Genomic DNA, 21,478 nt, shown 5'->3' with positions numbered 1-21,478 from the left:
AGGGGACGGTCCGGCCCGGGGCCATGGGCGCTGCGGGAGCCGAGCTGGCCCTGCAGCTGCGGGCAGCGCTGCGGGCCGAGGAGCCGCGGTGAGGGCCGGGCAGAGGCGGGCGCGGGGGCAGGGCGCACGGCGGGCTTTGGGCAGGGCACGCGTGGGGCAGGGCGCAGGGAGGGCGCGGTCCGGTCCCGATCCAGTGCGCCCTGCGCTCACGGGCTAGCCACCATCCGCAGGGCCGTGGACCAGCTGCTCCGCCGGGGCGCGGACCCCAACCTGGTGCTGGAGGACGGCGCGGCGGCCGTGCACTTGGCGGCCCGAGCCCGGCGACCCCGGCCATTGCGCTGCCTGACCGCGCTGCTGCGGGCCGGCGGGGACCCCAACGCACGGTGAGCCCTGGGGCTGGAGGGACCGCGGGGCTCCAAGGTTTGGGGTCGGGATTGGAACGACCTGTAGCGCAGCAGGGAGCGGAGGGCGCGCCAGCCTCGCAGGTGGCCACGCCGGGTTCCATCTCTCCATCTCTGACATCCCAGCGGGGTCCCCTCTGAGCACCCACCAGATGGCTCCCTGAGCACAGACCCAGGAGTCAGCTCGGGTGTGGCCTAGAGAGCAAAGCAAGGCGAGTCCAAAGCGACTTTTGGGTGGCGCGCGCCGGATCCTGGACTCCTAGGTGTACCCGGGAGTGCAGCCCCCGCTGACCACTGGGCTCCCAGGTCTGCCGAGGCCCTGACCCCGCTGCACGTGGCTGCCGCCTGGGGCTGCCGCCGGGGCTTGGAGCTGCTGCTGAGACGCGGAGCCGACCCCGAGCTGCAGGACCAGGTGCGTAGGGTGCGGTGATGGATGCGGGTGGCCCGTGGTGGCGCAGGGTCCGGGGTGCTCAAGGCTGATGATTTGGATCCACACAGGACGGACTCAGAGCTCTGGACTTGGCCGAACAGCAGGGCCACGAGGCCTGTGTTCGAGTCCTGCAGGGCCTGGCGCCGCCTGTGCGCACCTGGACACCCCTAGTGACCGCCCCGGAGACTCAGCAGCCGGACCCTGACGCACCTCTTTCTCGGACAACCTCTTTTGCACCCCAGCCAGACTCCGCTCAGGGAATGGGACCCGCCTCCAGCCGGGCCCTGGACAGCCCAGGGCAGCGGGGCAGGGATGCCCGTGGGGAGGCAGGGCCGGGCTCCCCAAACTGCTGTGCCCACCCCCCGCCGGTCCTCGAGGGCAGCTCGGAGGATGCCTCCTTCGTCACGGCAGTTGAGGACCCTGTCCCGGGTGCATCTACACCTGCTGGACGTGGGTCCCTGGACGCTGGGCCAGAGCTGGAACAGGTCGGTGTCCCTGAGAAAGAGCTGGGCGTGCGTCTCCAGGCGCTGACTCTGGACACCCCGTCAGCTCTCCGGGCCCCGAGCCCCGCGAGAGCATCCTTGGGCACTGAGTCCTGCCTGGACGGTGCCCTGACCGCCCTGTGGCCGGCACAGACGGAGTGCGAGGTGGGTGCTGGGGAGCCCCCGGGTGTCCCCGAGTCGGACCTGGAGCTGTTGCGGGGCTTGCGCGCCCTGGGGGCCACCCCGGGCCCGGTCACGCCCTTCACGCGCCCTCACTATGTCCGGCGCCTGCAGGAGGCCCGCATTGCCCGCGGTGAGTTTGGGCATCTGGGGTCACCTTTTCTGACCCATCTCTGCTTCCCCGTGACTCAGTTTCCCCGTTCAGGCCCCGACTTCTCCAGGCACAGCCCCGAGCTGGCGGAGGCCCTACGGACCGGCCAGATCCCTGACGCGCAGGCGGACGAGGACGTACTGACCAGCCAGTTCGAGAGGCCGGATCTGCGCAGGGCCTGGCGGGGGGGCGTGGCCAAGGCCAGTTTCACCTACTTACTGCTGGACCCCAGGTGTGACCCCGCCCCGGACAGCAGAGGGTGTCCCTAGGGCCTCAGAGATGTTGTATGTCTTCAGAGGAGAGGTCACCCTCTTTGGTCACTGCCCCGTGTGTGTGGTTTTGAGGCCACCCCCTGCAGTGTGTGGGGAGAGTTGGGTGAACTCAGTGGCTGGGGGTGCAGGAGCCCCCACACGAAGGGTCTGGGCTGTGGCCCCATGGGCCATCACTGGCCTGGTTATATATGATTTTTTTTTATTTTGGGCCACACCCGGTGACGCTCCTGGCTATGCTCACAAATCGCTCCAGGTTTGGGGGACCATATGGGACACCGGGGATCGAACTGCGGTCCGTCCTGGGTCAGCTGCGTGCAAGGCAAATGCCCTACCGCTGCGTCCCCGCTCCGACCCCATATATAAATATTTGTTCGACTAAAGGAAGAACATTTGGGGAGTTGAGAGATTGGAGAATCATGAGGACGCTGTTGGCCTTGCATGCAGATGATCCGGCCTCGATTTCCAGCATCCCCATAGGGTCTCTCTGAGCACTGCCAGTAGCAATTCCCTAGGACAGAGCTGGGAGTCAGCCCTGAGCACAGAGATAGGAGTGAGACCCAAGCACAGACCCAGGAGTGAGCCCTGCCTGAGAATCGCATGTGTCGACCCCCAAAAAAACAAAAAGCACACTTGGGACAGTCCTTCCCTGGGCCTCTCTAGAGCCGACAGGGTCCAAGAAGGGGCAGGTTCGCCCTTCTGTCCCCCCAGCTCCCTCTCACCCTTCAGGGAGACGCAGGACCTGCCATCCCGAGCCGCCACCCTGGGCCCCACCGGCCGCCTCCGCACCTTCGTCCGCGCCATCTTCTATGTGGGCAAGGGGAGTCGGGCCCGGCCAGATTCCCACCTGTGGGAAGCCCTGGGCCACCTGGGACGCCCAGGGAGACAGGTGAGGGAGTGGTGGTGGGGGCGTGGGAGGAGGAGGTGGAGACAGCAGTGCCTCACCCCCGGCACCCCTAGCCCTCCCCGAAGGTGCAGCGGATCCTGGACATCTGGGCGGCCGGCCGTGGCGTGGTCTCCCTCCACTGTTTCCAGCACACTGTGGCGGCCGAGGCATACACCCGGGAGGCCTGCCTGGTGGCGGCGCTAGGTGGGTGATCCTCCCCTTGTGTCCTCTGCTCTTTGCTGCTGCTGGGGTGCTGATAACAGGGTGCTGGGGCTGGGCCTCTGCAGTCTCAAGGCCTGCAAGTGAGCACCTTCAACTCATCTGTGTCTGTGCTCCCCAGTTTCTGCAGTGTCTGAAGCTAGGCTCCAATCCGCTGAACTGACCTTGTCTTTAATTTTTGTTTGTTTTATGTATGGATGTGGGGGGGCACAACAGCAGGGTCTCAGGGATCACTCCCGGCAGTGCTCGAAAGACCCTATCTGTGGGATGTCAGGGATTGAACCTGGGTCAGAAATATGCAAAGCCAGTCCCCTGACCTCTATGCTATTGCTCAGGCCCCTATGTGAGTGATTTGTTTATTTATTTGGGACCCACACCCAGCGATACTCAGGGTTAACTTCTAGTTTTCTGCTCAGGGATCACTTCTGACAGTCTTGGGAGACCATATGAGATGCCAGGGATTGAACCCTGGTTATCCACATGCAAGACAAAACGCCTTCTCCACTGTACTATTTCTCTGATCCTATTTAAGTGATATTTGGGGGGGTGGGGTGGGCCAAACCTGTCAGCTCTCAGGGGTTACTCCTGGCTCTGTGATCAGAAGTCACTCCTCACAGGCTCAGGGGATCCTATGGGATGCCAGGGATCAAACCCTGGTCAGCTGAGTGCAAGGCAAATACCCTCCCCATTATGCTTTTGCTCTGCCCCCCATATGCTTTTTAAGCCCATTTGGGGAGGCTAGTTTGTTCCTCAGGCCCCACGTGGCAGTGTTGGGGTCCTCCTGGTTCGTTGTGGGGGGCCCACTGCAGCAATGCCAAGGATGTACATTATTTGGGGGGAGGAACCTGAGCACCAGCTCCCTGCACACTGGCCATCAAGCCCCACTGTCTCGAGGGTACCAGGGACCCACCACTCTTCAGAGGTAGCCCTGGGGCTCCCCAAGGTGCCCTGACCTCTCCCTGCCTTTCTCCAGGGCTCGGAGCGCTGACCAACCAGAAGCAAGGCCATTGTTATGGGGTGGCCGCCAGCTGGCCCCTGGCCCGGCGCTGCCGCCTGGGTGTGTATCTGCTGCATCGGGCCCTGCACATCTTCCTGGCCGAGGGTCAGCGAGAGCTTCGGCCTGGGGATGTCCAGGAGCGAGGCTGAATGTGGGGCCTCGAACCCAAGGCCAGAGAGGGTAGTGAGCTGCCTATCAAGGGAGGGGAACAAGTCAGGATCTGGGTGTGTGTGGAGAAATTTCCTTTGATCTCCCTGGGGGGGATACCTCAGCCTGTGATTGGGGGGGGGGGGTGTCTCTGACATAAGAGACATAAGCTTCACAAAGCTTTAGTCAGTTCCCCCTGCAAACACCACTGGAGACATGAACCCAGATCCAGGGTGGGCCTCTTGAAACCGGAGACTTCCGAGAGGAATCATGTGACCAAAGCAACGCGCCACCTCATTGGGCGCACGACCTGCCTGTCAAAGAGGCGCAGCCAATCATGCTCTGCGGGAGGCGGGCTGTGGCTTTCCAGCTCCACCGACTCTGTGCTCAGCCCTTGGCGCCTGTAACCAAAGCTTCGCCCCAAAGATGAGATTTATCCAACTTTTCCAATCGGTCTCTGCTGGTCCTGAACATGAGGGGGCTCCTGCACCCCCAGACTCCTTTCACCAGCGAGGCGAGGCTCAAACAAAGCAAATTCTCTGCATAGGCCTTGCAGAGCATAAGGGACTGGGCCAAGGGGGCGGAGGGGCTGGAAGCTGGGCAGAAGGCTGGCAGGGCAGACAAAGGCAATGCTGGATGTGACCTCTCTCAAGAGAAAAAAAAAAGCAAACTCCTGTGGCTTCGAAGTAAAGAATATTCGTGACAACCCCGGGGGAGGGCTGGGGAACAGTGTGCAGGCCTGTCTTGCATGCATCAGGCCTTAAGTTCCACCCCAGCAGGGATGCAGCCTCAGGCACTGTGCCCGGAGCAGTTTCTCCAGCTCAGCCAGCACTGGGCACTGTGCCTGGAGCACTTTCTCCTGCTCAGCCCGTTTGGGAGGAGACAGGGAGGGGCGCGACCCGAGGCTAAAAGGACCCCCAACGCAGTGCCCTTGGTTTCATTGTCACTTGGTTTTATTGAGTTACAAGTTGAGATGCTTAGGTTGGGTGGTGCCCCGGGCCCCGCTCCCCCAGCCCCCAGCCCCTCCCCGCCTAGAGCCACAGTTGCTCGCTGGCCAGTGCCAAGGAATGCGGGTGGGTGGGCTGGAGAGTAGTGGTGGGAGCTGGGGTGGGTGGGTGGGGTGTCTCGGGCTATGGGGCTCTTGGGGCCCAGATCAAGCACGGCTCGGCTGACACAGAGGAAGACAGAGCAGGGGAGGGGATGGAAGGCAGCGTCGGCCGTGACGGGATGGGGAAGAGGCTTCTGTACAGGGCGATCCTTTGGGAGGAGGCCCCTGACTCTGCATTACTCAGCCTGTGTAATGTTTCCAGGAAGGAGCCACCTGGCTGGCCACGCTCACTAGCGAAGCCATCCTGTCAGATTGGGGGCGGGGCCTTGAAAGACCACGCCCACTGCATAAATCTGCCAGTGGTTTGGGGCGGTACCCAGTCAGACCACACCCACTGACAAAGGCCCGCCCCTGGAGCGAGGTGCCTAATACAACCAGGCAGCTGACATAAAAGCCAATTGGGGCTTACCCAGCCAAGCCACGCCCACCTGCTTAGATATTCCAGACTGGGCGGTGGCCTGCGAGACCACGCCCACCTCCTTAGCTGTCCTGGATTGGGAGGATTCCAGTGAGGCCACGCCCACAGCGTGTATTGCCTGGCTAACTGGGGGCGTTTCCCAGCTCAGCTCCGCCCACCAGGGCGGGCTTTCCCCGCCCCGGAAGTTCTTCGCACGCTGCTCCCGTTCTCAGCTCCTCTGCTCACCTGGTAGAGGCGCCACTATTTTTGGTCCTGTGCCGGGCCAGGCGAAGGCGAAGGCGCAGGTGTAGGCGCGGCCTGGGGCTCGGGCAAGACCCTGGGCGAGGGCTCCGGCTCCCACAGCAGGAATTCGTGCAGCAGCGTGTTGACGATGTCCGGGCACTCCAGCATGACCATGTGGCTGCCCTCGTCGATGAGCTTGAGGAAGGCCAGGAGCAGGATCTGCGGGGGTCGGGGTGGGGGGTCGGTCACGCTGCATGCACCGGCGACCCCTGCATCTGCTTCTACCCGGGTAGAATGGCTCGATTATGGCCTGGGGCCTGCCACTCTCTGGGCCCTGCATTCTGCTGTGGTCCCTCCCGGGTTCTGGGGGGCACTCAGGCCCAGCTTTCTGGTATGTCCATCTGCCGGGTTCCTCATTCTAGTTTGGACCCTTCCCAGGCCACTGTTCGGATCATCCTGTCCAATACCAGCAGCTCTCCTGCCTGTCCCCAGGACCACCGGAAAATCTGCACACTTGCAAGCGCTCTACGGGGTGCAGACGGGACCCTGGCTGTGCAGAGAACTTTCTCTAAAAAGAACCCTTTTTGGGCCCGGAGAGATAGCACAGCGGCGTTTGCCTTGCAAGCAGCCGATCCAGGACCAAAGGTGGTTGGTTCGAATCCCGGTGTCCCATATGGTCCCCCGTGCCTGCCAGGAGCTATTTCTGAGCAGACAGCCAGGAGTAACCCCTGAGCACAGCTGGGTGTGACCCAAAAACCAAAAAAAAAAAAAAAAAAAGAGCCCTTTTTAGAGGGGACTTTTTGTTTGTTTTAGAGACACAGCCAGTGATGCAAAACCAGGGGTCACTCCTAGCGGTGTGCTAGGGACTCAGATTGGCCCCGTGCAAGGCTGTGCTATACTCTGGCCCTTGGAGGGGGATCTTGAATGGAAGAATTGACCCCCCTCCCAATCCTTCTCCCTGAATGCCACGGCTGACCACCATGTCACTGCCTATTCCAGTTGGGCAAGGTATTTTTTTTCTTTCCTCAATATCCCTACCCCAGGGGTGCTTTGGACGTCCTCATGGCTCTGCACTCAGGACTCATTCCTAGTGGTGCTCTGGAGACCCTCTAGGATGTATGAGATGAACCTGGGTTGGCAGTGTGCAAAGCAGGTGCCCTCCCTTGCTGTGCTATGGCTCCAGCTCAGAACACTGCTTCTGTGGGTGTGTGCTGGGGCGGGGAGGACTAAGCCTGTCCACCCTCTCGTCCTAACTTCCCGCCTTTCCCTTGTCCCTTACTTACCTCGGCCATGCGCTGATCTTCCTCCACCGGCACAAACTTGTCGTGCATGCCGTGGACGAGGAGCACTGGCACGGTTAGCTCGGCGTGGTACACCTCGTCGCCCTCGGGCCAGTACTGGCCGCTCATCATGGCCCGCAGCACGAAGGAGGACACGTTGAAGGCGTTGCCTTCCTTCAGCAGCTGCTTCTCCTTCGCCCCCTGGCGAGCGAAGCCGGCCCTGCGCGGGAGAAAAGGAGGGTCGGGCTGGAGCGCACAGCCAGGGCGCAGGGCCAGAGCACAGGGCTAGAAGCCAGGCCAGGCCCGCACCGCCCTGCACCACCGCTGCCACCCGCATGCCCTGAGCCTGGGCCCGGAGCCAGGCTCGACCACTCACTTGAGGAAACTCCAGGCCAGGCAGGGCGAGAGGCAGTGCAGGACGCAGGCGGGCATGTTGAAGATGGAGCAGAGACTGGGCTCCAGCGCCGTAGGGCCGCCGCCATTGATCATGATGACCTTATGCACCAGATCCGGGTACTCGTGGGCCAGGAAGGTGCAGAAGGAGACGCTGCCCGGGGGTGCGAGAGGGATGTTAGGGCCCGGGCCAGGTGGGGTGGATCCCAGGCCCAGCTGCCCCGCGGTGCGAATAAGTGCACGGAGAGTGGACTGTGTTTTGGAGAGATCATGTATCCGCTCGATGGCCAGCAGTGGGGTGTGCTAGCTTAAAGGCAGTGGCATAGGGGTTGCTCCTGGCTCTGCGCTCAGAAATCACTCCTGTATGGGGCCGGAGCATAGCACAGCGGTAGGGCGTTTACCTTCCAAGCGGCTGACCCAGGACCAAAGGTGTTTCGAATTCCGGCATCCCATATGGTCCCCCATGCCTGCCAAGAGCGATTTCTGAGCAGAGAGCCAGGCGTAACGCCTGAGCGCCGCCGGGTATGGCCCAAAAACCAAAAATAGAAAAGAAAAAGAAATCACTCCTGGCAAGCTTGGGGGGACCATACAGGATGCCAGGGATTGAACCCAGGCCTGTCTTGGGTCAGCTGCGTGCAAGGCAAATACCCTACTGCTGTGCTATCACTCGAACCACTAGAATTATTATTATTTTATTTTTGGAGGGCCATACCCAGTGATGCTCAGGGACCGCTTCTGACAAAGACACTATGGAATGCTGGGAATAGAGTCCGGGCTGATAGATCACAGGCAGTACAAAGGCCCTCCATGCTGTGCTATTGCTCCTGCCCCTGGCCTGTGGAATCTTTTTTTTTTTTTTTTGGTTTTTGGGCCACACCCTGTGACGCTCAGGGGTTACTCCTGGCTATGCACTCAGAAGTTGCTCCTGGCTTCTTGGGGGACCATATGGGGCGCCGGGGGATCGAACCGCGGTCCGTCCTAGGCTAGCGCAGGCAAGGCAGGCACCTTACCTCCAGCGCCACCGCCCGGCCCCAGGCCTGTGGAATCTTAGTGCTCAAGTCCCAACACTGCTTCACATCACCACCACCCCAAAAGGAAATAAGGTCCAAAGGGTGGAGTGATAGCATGGCTAGGAGGTCATTTGCCTTGCACGTGGCCAACCCAGGTTTGATTCCCGGCATCCCATAGGTCCCCCAGCCTGCCAGGAGTGATTTCTGAGTGCAGTCAGGAGTAACCCGAGCGGACCCAGAGAGATAGCACAGCAGCGTTTGCCTTGTAAGCAGCCGATTCGAATCCAGGCATCCCATATAGTCCCCCATGCCTGCCAGGAGCTATTTTTGAGGAGACAGCCAGGAGTAACCCCTGAGCACTGCCAGGTGTGGCCCAAAAACAAACAAACAAACAAAAAAAAGGAGTAACCCGAGCGTCTCTGGATGTTGCCAAAAAAAGGGGGGGGGGGCTCAGGGAGAGAGAGGACAGCAGTGGTAAGGCACTGCCTTGCATGTGACCCACCGGGTTCAATTGACAGCACTGCATAAACCCCAGAGCACTGTCCGGGGCAGACCCCAGCTATGCTGTTTCAGGAGTGGAGTCACATGGTCATAACATGGTTTGTGTGTGGGGCAGTTTGCTTAACCTCTCTGAGCCTCAGTGTTGACCTCACCACACCCCATCTTCACCTTCATATCACACTCCTATTTGATTGGTTTTGGTTTGGTTTTGGGGTCACACCTTGAAGTGCTCAGGATTACTCCTGGCTCTGAGCTCAGGGATAACAGGGATAAATTCTGATCCTAACAAATGCCGAGGATTAAACCTAAGTCCCCACCATCTTTTTCCTTCCTTCCTTCCTTCCTTCCTTCCTTCCTTCCTTCCTTCTTTCCTTCCTTCCTTCCTTCCTTCCTTCCTTCCTTCCTTCCTTCCTTCCTTCCTTCCTTTCTTCCTTCCTTCCTTCCTTTCCTCCCTCCCTCCTTCCCTCCCTCCTTCCTTCCTTCCTTCCTTCCTTCCTTCCTTCCTTCCTTCCTTCCTTCCTTCCTTCCTTCCTTCCTTCCTTCCTTCCTTCCTTCCTTCCTTCCTACCTATCTCTCTTTTTTTTTTTTTTCTTTTGGTTTTTGGGTCACACCCAGCAGCGCTCAGGGTTACTCCTGGCTCCATGCTCAGAAATTGCTCCTGGCAGGCATGGGGGACCATATGGGACGCCGGGATTCGAACCGATGACCTCCTGCATGAAAGGCAAACGCCTTACCTCCATGCTATTTCTCCAGCCCCCTGTGTTCTTTTGTTTTTGTTTTTGTTTTTGTTTTTGGGCCACACCCAGCGATGCTCAGGGGTTACTCCTGGCTGTCTGCTCAGAAATAGCTCCTGGCAGGCACGGGGGACCATATGGGACACCGGGATTCGAACCAACCACCTTTGGTCCTGGATCGGCTGCTTGCAAGGCAAACGCCACTGTGCTATCTCTCCGGGCCCCTTTTTTATTTCTTAATTTATTTTTCTTTGGGGTCACACCCTGCGGCAGCGCTCAGGGGTTACTCCTGGCTTTGTGCTCAGAAATCACTCCTGGCAGGCTCCGGGGACCTTATGGGATGGGATACGGGATTCGAACCACCCTCAGTCCTGGGTCGGCTGCGTGCAAGGCAAATGCCCTACCGCTGTGCTATCTCTCCAGCCCATCTTTATCTTTCTTTTTCTTTGATTCTTTCTCTTTCTCTCTCTTCCTTTTTAGCTTTTGCTTTTGGGCCACACCTGGCAATGCACAGGAGTTACTCCTGGCTCTGACTGAGCTCAGGGGGCTCCTATGGGATGCCAGTAGGGGATTAAGTGGATTGAATGCCCGGCAAGTGCTCTCTCTACTGTCCTTTTGCTCTTGTCCCTCCCGTTCCACTCACACTCACCCTCCAGCTTCAGCCCTCACCCCATCCCCGTGGGCCACTCCACCGCCCCCCAACACCGTCCCCTCCTGCCCCCGCGCTCACCCGTAGGAGTGACCGATGAGCACGTTCCTCTTCTTGGCGTAGCGCTTGAAGATGGCCCGCATGTCCTCGGCCAGCGCGTAGAAGGTGTAGGCAGCGGCCACCTGAGGCGCGGAGCTGGCACCGTGGCCGGCCAGGTCGGGGGCCACCACCTCGTAGCCCAGGCGCACGAAGAAGTCCAGCTGCTCCTTCCAGATGGCCAGGGAGCCGCCCACGCCGTGGATGAAGAAGAGGACCACGTCGGCCTGCGCGCCCTTGCAGCTGGTGATGCGCTTCTCGCAGTCAATGTGGATGGTGCGCTTGGGCCTCCGTGCGCGCCGCCGTCGCCCACCCGGCCCCGAGCTGCCCGAGCCGGGTCGCCCCTCTCGGCTGGCCGCGGGGTCAGCCAGCTCCACCTCCAGCGCCGCCGGGGGCTCCCCCGAGCCGTTATGGCCCTGCAGCAGGTCGGCCCGCGGGGCCCGGCCCAGGTTCTCCACCAGCAGGCGCCCGTTGCGGTACACGGTGATGCGGCGCTGGCAGCGCACCAGGCCCGCACGCTCCCCGGGCGGTGGCGGTGGCGAGGTCGGTGCGCTCTCGTCGGGCCCGGCGGCGGAGGGCGCGGGGCTGGGCGTGGGCGCCGGGCCCGCGTGTTTCACCCGCAGCACACGGCCCGGCTTCACCTCCACGAACGAGTAGCCATCGCTGCACTCGACGCTCTCCAGCGGCCCCACGGCGTTGGGGGGCGCCCCGAGCAAGCAGCACAGGATCCCGTCGGTCACCCCCGTCAGCATTGTGTGTCCTGCAGGCGGGCAGGAGTCGTAGTTTTACTGGGGGGTCTGCTAGGCTCAGAAGGGATCCCCGTGTCTTGTGTGGCCCTCACAGGCTGTCTTCGGGTCGGCTTAAAGGACCCCCCATTGCGGAGTTCAAAGGGAGAGGAGGTGAGACTGTGGGGATGGCCCTGGCCCAAGGCGCTGAGCAAATGTGGGCCCGCCTGGAAAGGGCTCCCAGCGCTCCTACCCACCTGTTCTTCATCCATCACTGTCGTCTGTCCATTCAACCCTCCATTTATTTGTCCGCCTATCGATCTGTGCACACACCTTTCTTTCCTGCTCTCCTACTCGCCTTCCCCTCTATCAATTCATCTGTCCATCCATCTATGCATGTGCTCACCTTTCCCTATATCTGTTTGCCCGTTCAGCTGTCCATCTATCCAGCTGTCAGTTCATTTATCTGTCTATCCACTCACCCAACCAACTACCCACTCTCCACCCCTTTACAGGGACACATCCATATTTCCCTGTATACATCCATACATCTATCCTTCTGTCCATCCAGGCAAGCATACACTCATCCTTCAATAGATTATAAAACCACAATTTCATCCACCCATCTATCAATATATCGTCTATTGATCCATCATACCATCCATCCATCTACTCATCTATCCCTCCATCCCTCTACCCATCCTCCCCACCTTCCATTCATCCATGCACCCATCTATCTACCTATATATCCATCCATCCTTTTATCCACCCAACCATCTATTGACCCATTATCCCATCTACCCTCTCATCCATCCTTCCATCCACCCTCTACCAACTCATCCTCCTTCCATCCACCCATCCATCTTTTCATTCACCTTCATCTATCCATACATACACCCATCCATCCGTCCACCATTCCTCCCATCTATACACCCACCCACCCACCTATTGATCCATTATCCCAGCCACCCACTCATTCATCTTCCACTCCACCCATCTTCCCATCCACCTACATCCATCCATCCACCCATCTACCCAACCATCCATCCATCCATCTATCCATACACCCATCTGTCTATTCATCTACCCATCCATCATTCCATCCATCCATCCATCCAATCATACATACACTCACCCATACATACACCCATCTATTGACCCATCATTCCACCCAACCATCCATCCATTCACCCTCCCATCCATCCACCCATCTGTCCACCCACCCATATGTCTATACACATATCTATTTTTATTTATTTATTTATTTATTTATTTATTTATTTATTTATTTTTGGGTCACACCTGGCTGCGCTCAGGGCTTACTCCTGGTTCTACACTCAGAAATCACTCCTGGCACACTCAGGGAACCATATGGGTTGCCGGGATTTGAACCACCGCCCTTCAACATAAAAGGCAAATGCTCTACCTCCATGCTATCTCCCCGGCCCCCTAAACATATCTATTGATCCATTCTTCCATCCATCCACCCATCCATCCATCTATCATTCCATTCGTCCATCATCTATCCTCCTATCCATCCATGTGTCCATGGCTCCCTGTGTCCACCCATCCTACCTACCCATTCATCCCTCTTGGGCCTCTCAATGTCCAACACTGAGGGCCTCAGCGGGTGGCTCAGACAGCACATAACACAAGGAGCCACAGGCCAGGCTCAGAAGCCTGGGACAGTCAGTTAAGGATAAAGGTCAGGACCCCCTAGACCAGGGTATGCAGTGGTGTCTCACAGATGTGCACCCTGAGGCCTGGGGGTAGACAGGAAGCACACTCGGATCCGGGCCAGCAGCCCAGGCCATGGGGGAGCTGAGGTGCAGGGCTCCTTCCTGGTGGACACGGGATAGAGGTGGCTGAGCTGGGGCTCTGGGCCGCCCCTCCGTGTCCACGGCAACCGCGACCAGTTACATAACTCAGGGGTATAACCGAGTGGCAGGCGCACCCCCATCGTGTAGAGCCTGGAATGGGACCCACCCCTGGTCTGTCTCCATGCTGGGGGGATACGGCTGGGCCTGCTGCGGCCTGGAGCTTGCTGGTGGGAAGGGGAGCAGGCTGCAACCCCCCTACCCTGGGTCTCCAGCAGCGTTCCAAGCCTGGAGAGCCCAGGGGGCGCGGATGCGTCACAGCAACCCCGCGCCCCAGAGTCAGTGAGCCCCCCGCAACCCTGCAAGCTTTCCAGGTCGCCCTGCAGCCCTGCGGCACGATCTGGGGGTCACTGGGAGCTCCGGGGCTTCCTAACTGGTCCCGCGGCCACTCGCCCTTGCAAGAGGCAGAGCCGAGGCCCTGCGGGGTTCCCCCCCCCCCCAAGTCCCCGCAACCGCTCCCCGCTCACCTCATTGAGGGCCCCGGGGCCCGAGGCAGGGCGGGCGAAGGGGGTCCCGGGCGCAGAAGCCGGCGATGCCCTTTACATGGTGGCGCAGGGTCGGCCCGGGAGCGTCGAGGCGGGCGGGCGCGGGCCCGGGGCGCTCAGCGCGGGGGGCGTCCCGCGACCGATCAACCCGTCGGCCCTTTAAGGCTCTCCCTGGGGAGGGCGTGGCCGCGGGCCGACGGACGGGAGCCTCGACCAATCGCCGTTGCGCACTCACCTGGCCTAGTTAGCCGACCAATAAAAAGCAGCATTTCTGGGAGGGGGTGGGACTAAGTCAGCCTCGGCCCCGCCCCATCCAGGAGCATTCCGAGGTGGAGGGAGGCGGGGAGGGAGGATTCCGGGGCCCATCCAAGCGCCCGCGGGGGTCGCGGCGTGGGTGAGCGTGTTTCTGGGGGCGACCCTGGTGCCTGCCGGAGAGAGTGACTTCCTCGCCCAAGCCCTGTGTCAGAACTTCTCTGTGCTGTCCCCCTGGAGGGGTCCCCATGTCCCTTCCCTCTGAGCTCAAAAGGCGTGCACTTGGGGAAGGGGGAGGGGAAACTGAGGCACGAAGGTAAAGAGGCTCAAGGTCACCAGGAGAGCGAGTCTGTCGGGCAGACACGGGTCCCAGAGCAGTGGCAACAGCCGGGGGGATTCCAAGTCCTTCCTCAAAGTGCTGTTTCTTGCAAAAAAAGACTTGGAGCTGCAGGCCCCAGTGGTTGGAAGTCTCACAGCTCCTGTGGACAGAGAGAGGCTCCCAGGCTCCCCAAAGGAGCGAGAGGGCCCTGGGTTCAAAGCCGGCTTCTGCCCTTGGCTGACCGTTGGGTGACCTTGGGCCAGTGGCTTCTTCTAGCATCTCCAATGAGATTGATCCCTGGTGTCAGTTGCAGGCCCAAAGGCTGGTTCGTGGCAGAGCTGCCCTGAGCCAACTTGATGATGGATGTGGGGGTGGGGACAGGCAGGCTGAGACACCCCCCATCTCAGAGCAGCGCGCCAAGCCAGTATCAAGAGGACAAGGACTTCCCCAGTCTCTCTGCACAGCCTTGGAATTTGCTGCTCTGGCTGGATCTTGGCCAGCCACCCACTCTTGGCCCCTCCACATGCTCCTGAAGTGACTAGTTTATTCATATAGCAAAAGCTATTTCCCAGCCACGCTGGCCCAAGAGGGTACTCAGGTCCTCCAGAAATCACCACACTTTGGGGGAACAGACCCATGCGGGGGTAGCACTGAGCCCTAGAACAGGCTGGCTTAGAAGATTAAAGTGATGAACTGGGTGGGGCATCCTGTGGAGAATTTGGCCAAAAGGAAGGCCTGGTGTATGCCTGTCTCCAGGAGAGTCACCCTGGGGCACTGGGGAGCCACTGAGTGTTGTGTGAGCAGGAAAAGGAGCATGGAGTGTGAGAAAAGCTCGCCTCGGGTTCAACTGAGGTCGCCGCCCAATTTCCACCCAAGTCTTTGACCCACTCAGAAATGCGTGCCATGGGGTGCACTGGAGGCCCCTCCAAGGACATCCCGCCTGCAGGAACTCAGGGTTCCTGGGCTCCCGGCCAAAGGGGCAGACACTTGGCCGGCGGCCCGGGGAAGGCTGCCAGCCAGCTGTGCGCCATCTGCCCGCTTCCCGCGGGGCATGGCGAGGATCCACCGCAGTGTCCTAAGGCGGCCACCAGCTGCGCCACGGTCACCCCAGGGCGCGCTCCGACGGTGGACTCCGATTTCCTACAGACCGAGGGACACGAGCCCTGTCCGTCGGACGCACGCGCGGACCAGGGAGGCGCCGCACGCCTGCCCCCTGCTGATGCCCCTGAGAATAACCCTCGGGGTGGCCGGCAGGGATGCTCTCGCCTATCGGTGCAGGTGCAGAACTACAACTCCCAGAAGTCTTCGCGAAGGCAAGCCGCATCATCCCTGCCTCTGCAGGGACGAGAAACTACATTTCCCAGGATGCTCCGCGTCGCAGCGTGCCGTCATTTAGTTGCGCGGGGGCGCCTGATGGGTCGCTGTGACCGTGCGCCAGACATGGCTTCCCTGGCCTGGTCCCTCGGTCGCCTACTGGGGAACGGTGGCAAATCGGGGGCACTGCTGGGAGGCAGGTGAGTCTTTAAGGGCGTACTTTTCAGACTCGGGAGTCAGGCAGGCATTTATTAGGGGGATGATAGAATCTGGCGCCTGCTGTGTCCACACCAGTCTTTTGTCTCTGCACCAACAAGTGATGCCAAAAGCCTTTTGCATCGCAGGCCTGGGTTGGGTGCAGTGTCGTCCCTGACTTCTGTCAACGCTTGTTTGATCTCTCATCCCTGCAGGTGGCTGCAGCCTGGGTCCCGGCTGGGGCTCCCCGACGCCGGAGGACTCCCCTGCCTGCAGCAGACGCGGAGCAGGACGCGCGGGAACGAGTACCAACCAAGCAACATCAAACGCAAGCACAAGCACGGCTGGGTGCGGCGGCTGACCACGCCAAACGGGGTGCAGGTGATTCTGCGGCGTATGCTCAAGGGCCGAAAGTCGCTGAGCCACTGAAGAGTCCCGGGCCCGGCCCTGAAACGGGGACCCCGGCCCCATACGCTGGCCAGCCTGGCAGCCCGGAGCCTGCCCACGAAGACCCTCGACACAACAACTCAGTTCTGCCCCATTAAAGCATATCCGATTCTCGTCGGGATTTCTTTTGTAGAGATCCCAGAATGTCCTCAGTACAGGATAATGGCCCATTTTATTATCTTTTTTAAGACACTTTATACGTGTTAAGAAATAAAAAGACACAAGGGGTGATCATAGAGCGGGGAGGGCTCTTGCTGTGCACGCAGCAGACCCTGGTTTGATCCCCAGCCTCACAGGATTCCCCCAGAGCACTGCAGGGAGTAATTCCTGAGCATGGAGCATCGCTGGGTGTGGCTCGAAAGCTAGATAAATTAAACGCAAAAGTCTCTAATATCTGAAGTTGAGGAGTGAATTCAGGCTTTATTGTGGCTCTTGAATGTGCTGGGTTTTGCGAGTCTGGGAAGAGCAGCGGGAGGGTCGGAATGCTGGGAGGTGGGCAGTCTCTCGTCAGAGTGTTATGACGCTAGACAAGGGAGTCAAGATGAAGACCTCAGACCAAATCCTCCTTAGCTTTTACAAAACGGAGGATAAGGGGGCATGTGTTTTCTGTTTAGGGTTGTTGTAGGAGAAATAAGGGCTAGGTGGTCCCACATAGTGTCTTACTGAATCCCCTCATGGTGTCCATTCCATTGTGTGTGTGTGTGTGTGTGTGTGTGTGTGTGTGTGTGTGTGTTGAGGCCAACAAGATAGCACACGGTTAGGGCATTTGCCTTGAACGCAGCCGATCCAGTACAGATGGTGGTTCGAACCCGACATCTCATACAGTGTCCCATGCCTGCCAGGATTGATTTCTGAGTGCAGAGCCAGGAGTAATCCCCTAGTGTGGCCGGGTGTGGCCCAAAAACCAAAACCAAACAAACCAAACTAAACATTAGAGACAGGAGTGATAGCACAATAGGTTGGGCACTGGCATTGAAATTGGCCAACCCAGGTCCGATCTCATACATCCCATAGGGTCCCTCAGCATCGCCAGGAATGATTTCTCAGTGCAGAGCAAATAGTAACTCCTGAGCACGGCCGGGTGTGGCACAAAACAAAACAAAACTGGACATTTATCTAGGCCAGTAGGTGCAGGATTTACCGGATTCTGGACTGGGAGGAGGAGGGCGAGCCCAGGATGGATACCCAGCAGAAGAACTTGACTCAGCCCTTGGCAAGAATGCAGTCAGGGAGGATTACCCTGAGGAGGAAGGATTAGGAGAAAAATTGGGCAAAGGAGGCCAGAGGAAGGCCAGGATTCGGTCCAGAGAATGTGGGACTTGGATCCTTGGAGCACTAGGGAGTCGGGAGAAGTAGTGGAACGAGAGTCTCCCAATTCCCTGTTGGATATTCGACAAAAGTGATGGGACTCTAGAAAGGTGGTGGGGTGTTACGGTGCTGGGTCCCCGCTTTCCGGTCTTGCCGTGAGAAACCCTCCCTAGACTTATATGGGGAAAAAAGCTGAAGCAAGTCCAGACATCCCCTACCCCCTTCCAGAGGCTGGCCCTCCGGGACCCGTGGACTACAACTCCCAGGAGGCTTCAGGCAGGGCCCGCGCCCACTTCCGGATTCTCAGGCCTCCGCCTTCCCGTCCCGGGCGGGGTTTGTCTTCTCAACCGTACTTGATTATCCGGGAGGAGGCGTGGCGACCAATGAGCGCGCGGCTCAGGGCGCTCTGACCAATGGGAGCGCGGAGAGGGCCCTCTCCCGTGGGCGGGGCTTATTATGACAGCCAATGCCGGGCGCGAGGTGACGCCAGCATCGTGCGTTGTGCCGTAGCTGGAAGTTACAGTGCGGCGGCGGAGAGAAGGCGGTGGCGGCGGCGGCGGCGGAGGCGGCGGCGGCGGCGGCGGCTCCCGAGGCGGCTGCGGCGGCGACGGCGGGACGGAAGATGGTGAGAGCGGCGGGAGGGCGCCCCCACACCCCCAAAATGGCTCTGCGGTCCCACCCACCCCTTGTTCTCCTCCCCGGGGGGCGCGCGCCGCGCCGCGCTCGCAGCCCGGCCCCCATGGCTGCGGCCTGGCTCCGCCCCCTGACCTGTGACCCCCCCGACCCCGGGACCCCGCGGGGCGATTCCTCCTGGCCGCCGCGACCCCTGACCCCACCCGGGGCTCCCGGCCCTGACAAGTCATTCATTTCCGGGTCGCGGTGCCCCCGGAAATTGCTCGGCGGCGGGGACGCAGCCCCGGGACCCCCGGCGCGGGCCTGTCCTGGGCTCCCCGGGCGCGCGATCCTGCGCCCCACAGAAGGCTCGGGGGTCCCCGAGACCCAGGCGGGCCGGGCAGCGGGCCGGGGGCTTTGTTCAGGCATTAATGCGACATCGCCGGCTGCGGGGGCCGCCCCGATCCTCCACCCCAAGCGGGGGCCCCGTCCGCCCCTGCCAGGCGCAGGTTGGGGGCTCGACGGGGGTCGCGGTTGGAGGAGCCCAGCCCAGTCCAGCCTGGCACGTGGGCCGCGTCGGGGCCCTTTTCCGAACGGCCCGAGACCCCCACCCACCCGCCGGAAATGGTGGGAAGTCCAGGGCCTGCCCCAGAGTCAGGCCACGGGGACCGAGCCTGCTCCCCTTTCTTGAGCTTTTCCCGGGGCTCTTCCCCCCAGTGACTGGCCCGACTCCCCACCCTCCAGCTCAGGTCCCCGGGAGCTCTGGTTGCCGGAGACTCTGTGACCTCATCTCTGCCCACCCCAGCCTGGGTGTCTTTGGGCCTCGGCTACACTTCAGTCGCCTGTCTGGTCAACCGTGTCCTTCCCCCCCCCTCTCTCTGGGGGTCCCCTATTCCGTTCATCCCCTCGGCTGGGGTGCCTGCAGGGGAGACCCTCTCTGCTCAGGGTTCTTCCAGTCTCGCTGAAGCCGCCATGGCCACCGATGATTTGTCGGATGTGCAAGAGGTTCTGGCCAGGGCTCTTGAGGTGTGGAGACGGACGGGCAGGTGGGAAACAGATCCGGACAGGGCAGGGCCTTGGGGGGATTTTCTTTTTTTTTTTTTTTTGGTTTTTTTTTGGGTCACACCCGGCGGTGCTCAGGGGTTACTCCTGGCTGTGTGCTCAGAAATTGCTCCTGGCAGGCACGGGGGACCATATGGGACACCGGGAATCGAACCAACCACCTTAGGTTCTGGATTGGCTGCTTGCAAGGCAAACACCGCTGTGCTATCTCTCCGGGCCCATGGGGGGGGATTTTCTTGATCGGACTCTCTCCTCAGCCTTTGGGTCTCAGGCTTTGTGTCACCTCCTCCAGGTAGCCCTCCCAGGCTGGCCGGCCCCTCTCCTTCTCCAACCACTTTTTGTCTCTCCCAGCCCCTGATGCTCCCCTGCGCAGGGTGTGACTCACACCTCAGACTAATCTGCTGGAGCCCTGGGTGTTCAGGGAAAGTGAGACCTGGCACCACCTCAGGCCAGGCCGAGATGCTGCATCTCTGCCTAGAGGCCATGGGGCTCCAGACTCGGGGTCCACTGCATAGGACTCGCAGCGGTTCAGGTTCATCCCTTCTCATGGTCTCTCTACTATGCTATTGGCTCGTGGACCTCCAGCCTCAGTTTCCCCAGGCAGATCCCTGATTCCTTCTCTTCTTGCCTGTGAAGTGGAGGTGTGCCGTGGCCATTTATGCCTTCTCAGTCTCACTCCAAACCTTCCCCTAGCACTGCCCTGTGCCCATTCACCCTGCCGCGCTGAGTCCCAGCCTTGCCCTCCTCTGGCGGGCCTTGGACGAGGTTTTCCTGCCTTGCAGGCAGATTTTCTGAAGGGGCTTCCGGTCTACAACAAGAGCAACTTCAGTCGCTTCCATGCTGATTCCGTATGCAAAGCCTCGGTGAGTGATTGGGAGCACAGTGTATGCCCCCGTCTGCCCCGCCCACCTGCTGCCCTCCCTCACGCCATTCTCCGCCTCCCACAGAACCGCCGGCCCTCCGTGTACCTGCCCACCCGGGAGTACCCATCGGAACAGAGTGAGGGGAGACGCCAGGGGGGTGATGGTGGGGGTCGGGGTCCCGTGGTCCCAGGGGGTTGGGGGTGGGAGACAGCACTTCGCCACTTCCCAGACACACCTCTGCCTGTCCCCAGTCATCGTGACCGAGAAGACGAATATTCTCCTGCGTTACCTTCACCAGCAGTGGGACAAGAAGGTGCGGCCCGGCCGGGGATCTGGTGTGGGTAGCCCAACCTGGGATGCTGGGTCTGGGTTCTGCCTTGTCGCTTGTCGCTGCGCAGTTGGTCCAGGTGCCCCAGAGGGGCCCAGGGAGGGACCATTAGGGCCTTAGGGGCACCCACAGTCTTCTGCCCCGGGGTTGGTTGGGTAGGGGGATGTGGCTGTGCTGGGGTCCCCAAGTGGAGACTCAGACTCCCACCCATGCTCCCCAGAACGCTGCTAAGAAGAGAGACCAGGAACAAGTGGACCTTGAGGGCGAGAGCTCGGCGCCCCCGCGCAAGGTGGCGCGGACCGACAGCCCCGACATGGCTGAGGACACCTAAGGCCCTGAGCCGGCCGTGCCTCCCACTCCTGCGCCCCTCCATAGCAGCCCATGTATTTATTTCCCCTGAGTTTTTATTTATGCTGTCGTGTGTCCCAGCTGTGGCTTCAGTGCCGAGCAGCCAGCGTCACGTCTGTCCATGGTGTCCGTGTCTCCCCCAGACTCCCCACCCCGGCTGCCATGGGTCTGCGGGGCCCGGAACCCGCCCTGGGCTGTTGTGGGGCGTTCACCTCGCGTGGGTCTCCCCAAACCTCGGCCACGCCGACCCCCCTCCTGACTCTTCGTCCTGGACGAGCGCCCCTGTCTGTCCCAATAAAAGGGTCTTTTCCTACCCCTCCTGGTGTCTTTGCTCAGTCCACTCGGGCCGTGATGCCTGAGGACGGAGCCCTGAGAATAGCCCTCATCCCTCCCTCACCCCTGGACTGGCCACAGGACCCCCCAAGCTGCCCTCGGTGTGGGGCAGGGGCACATGGACCCTTCATCCAGCATAGTTGGGGCTGGCGTGAGGCTCACCAGCAGCTACCATGGGGTGTCCCGGCTGACCAGAAGAGGAGAGAATGGGGTGCTCTCACTTTCCCTTGCACCCACTTGGCTGGGCCCAGCCAGCCTTCCGCCACACCTCTGTGCCTTGCACAGGCTTTTCCCAGAATGTCCTATCCGGACAATCCTGAGGGCACGGTCGGAGGTCCCTCTGAGTCCCCCCAAATGCTTGTAGGGCCTTTAGGACCCTCAGAGTTGGCCCCAAATGTGGGCCAACCGAGACCCAGTCCTGAGCCCTGAGGCGCGCG

General features: G+C 60.6%; 4 protein-coding genes across 5 annotated transcripts; 3 read left to right on the top strand and 1 right to left on the bottom strand.

Annotated features, from left to right (window-relative positions):
- The first annotated feature begins 23 nt into the window (after window positions 1-23).
- On the top strand, window positions 24-4,210 carry ANKLE1 (ankyrin repeat and LEM domain containing 1). Its single transcript, XM_049788388.1, has 8 exons — window positions 24-88; window positions 231-383; window positions 708-813; window positions 900-1,626; window positions 1,699-1,876; window positions 2,643-2,802; window positions 2,874-3,003; window positions 3,992-4,210. The coding sequence occupies exons 1-8, from the start codon at window positions 24-26 to the stop codon at window positions 4,162-4,164; spliced, it is 1,692 nt and encodes a 563-aa protein (XP_049644345.1). The 3' UTR covers window positions 4,165-4,210.
- Window positions 4,211-5,833: 1,623 nt separating this feature from the next.
- Window positions 5,834-13,817, bottom strand: ABHD8 (abhydrolase domain containing 8). Of its 2 annotated transcripts, XM_049787708.1 has the most exons (6): window positions 13,643-13,817; window positions 12,878-13,061; window positions 10,559-11,333; window positions 7,567-7,737; window positions 7,194-7,410; window positions 5,834-6,129 (listed from the first exon to the last, which is right to left on the bottom strand). In XM_049787708.1, exons 2-6 carry the CDS (start codon window positions 12,879-12,881, stop codon window positions 5,929-5,931), a joined length of 1,368 nt encoding a protein of 455 aa, XP_049643665.1. In that variant the 5' UTR covers window positions 12,882-13,061; window positions 13,643-13,817; the 3' UTR covers window positions 5,834-5,928. The 2 variants fall into 2 exon arrangements, with proteins under 2 accessions (XP_049643665.1, XP_049643666.1); XM_049787709.1 differs by lacking the exon at window positions 12,878-13,061.
- Window positions 13,818-15,637: 1,820 nt separating this feature from the next.
- On the top strand, window positions 15,638-16,407 carry MRPL34 (mitochondrial ribosomal protein L34). Its single transcript, XM_049787745.1, has 2 exons — window positions 15,638-15,745; window positions 15,956-16,407. Exons 1-2 carry the CDS (start codon window positions 15,645-15,647, stop codon window positions 16,167-16,169), a joined length of 315 nt encoding a protein of 104 aa, XP_049643702.1. The 5' UTR covers window positions 15,638-15,644; the 3' UTR covers window positions 16,170-16,407.
- Window positions 16,408-18,006: 1,599 nt separating this feature from the next.
- DDA1 (DET1 and DDB1 associated 1) lies at window positions 18,007-21,021 on the top strand. Its single transcript, XM_049787746.1, has 5 exons — window positions 18,007-18,120; window positions 19,952-20,032; window positions 20,117-20,168; window positions 20,284-20,345; window positions 20,581-21,021. The coding sequence occupies exons 1-5, from the start codon at window positions 18,118-18,120 to the stop codon at window positions 20,689-20,691; spliced, it is 309 nt and encodes a 102-aa protein (XP_049643703.1). The 5' UTR covers window positions 18,007-18,117; the 3' UTR covers window positions 20,692-21,021.
- Window positions 21,022-21,478: the final 457 nt, after the last annotated feature.

Source organism: Suncus etruscus, chromosome 15, assembly GCF_024139225.1.
Source record: "Suncus etruscus isolate mSunEtr1 chromosome 15, mSunEtr1.pri.cur, whole genome shotgun sequence".
NCBI classification, from domain to species: domain Eukaryota; kingdom Metazoa; phylum Chordata; class Mammalia; order Eulipotyphla; family Soricidae; genus Suncus; species Suncus etruscus.
This window is presented reverse-complemented; position numbering and strand designations above follow the sequence as displayed.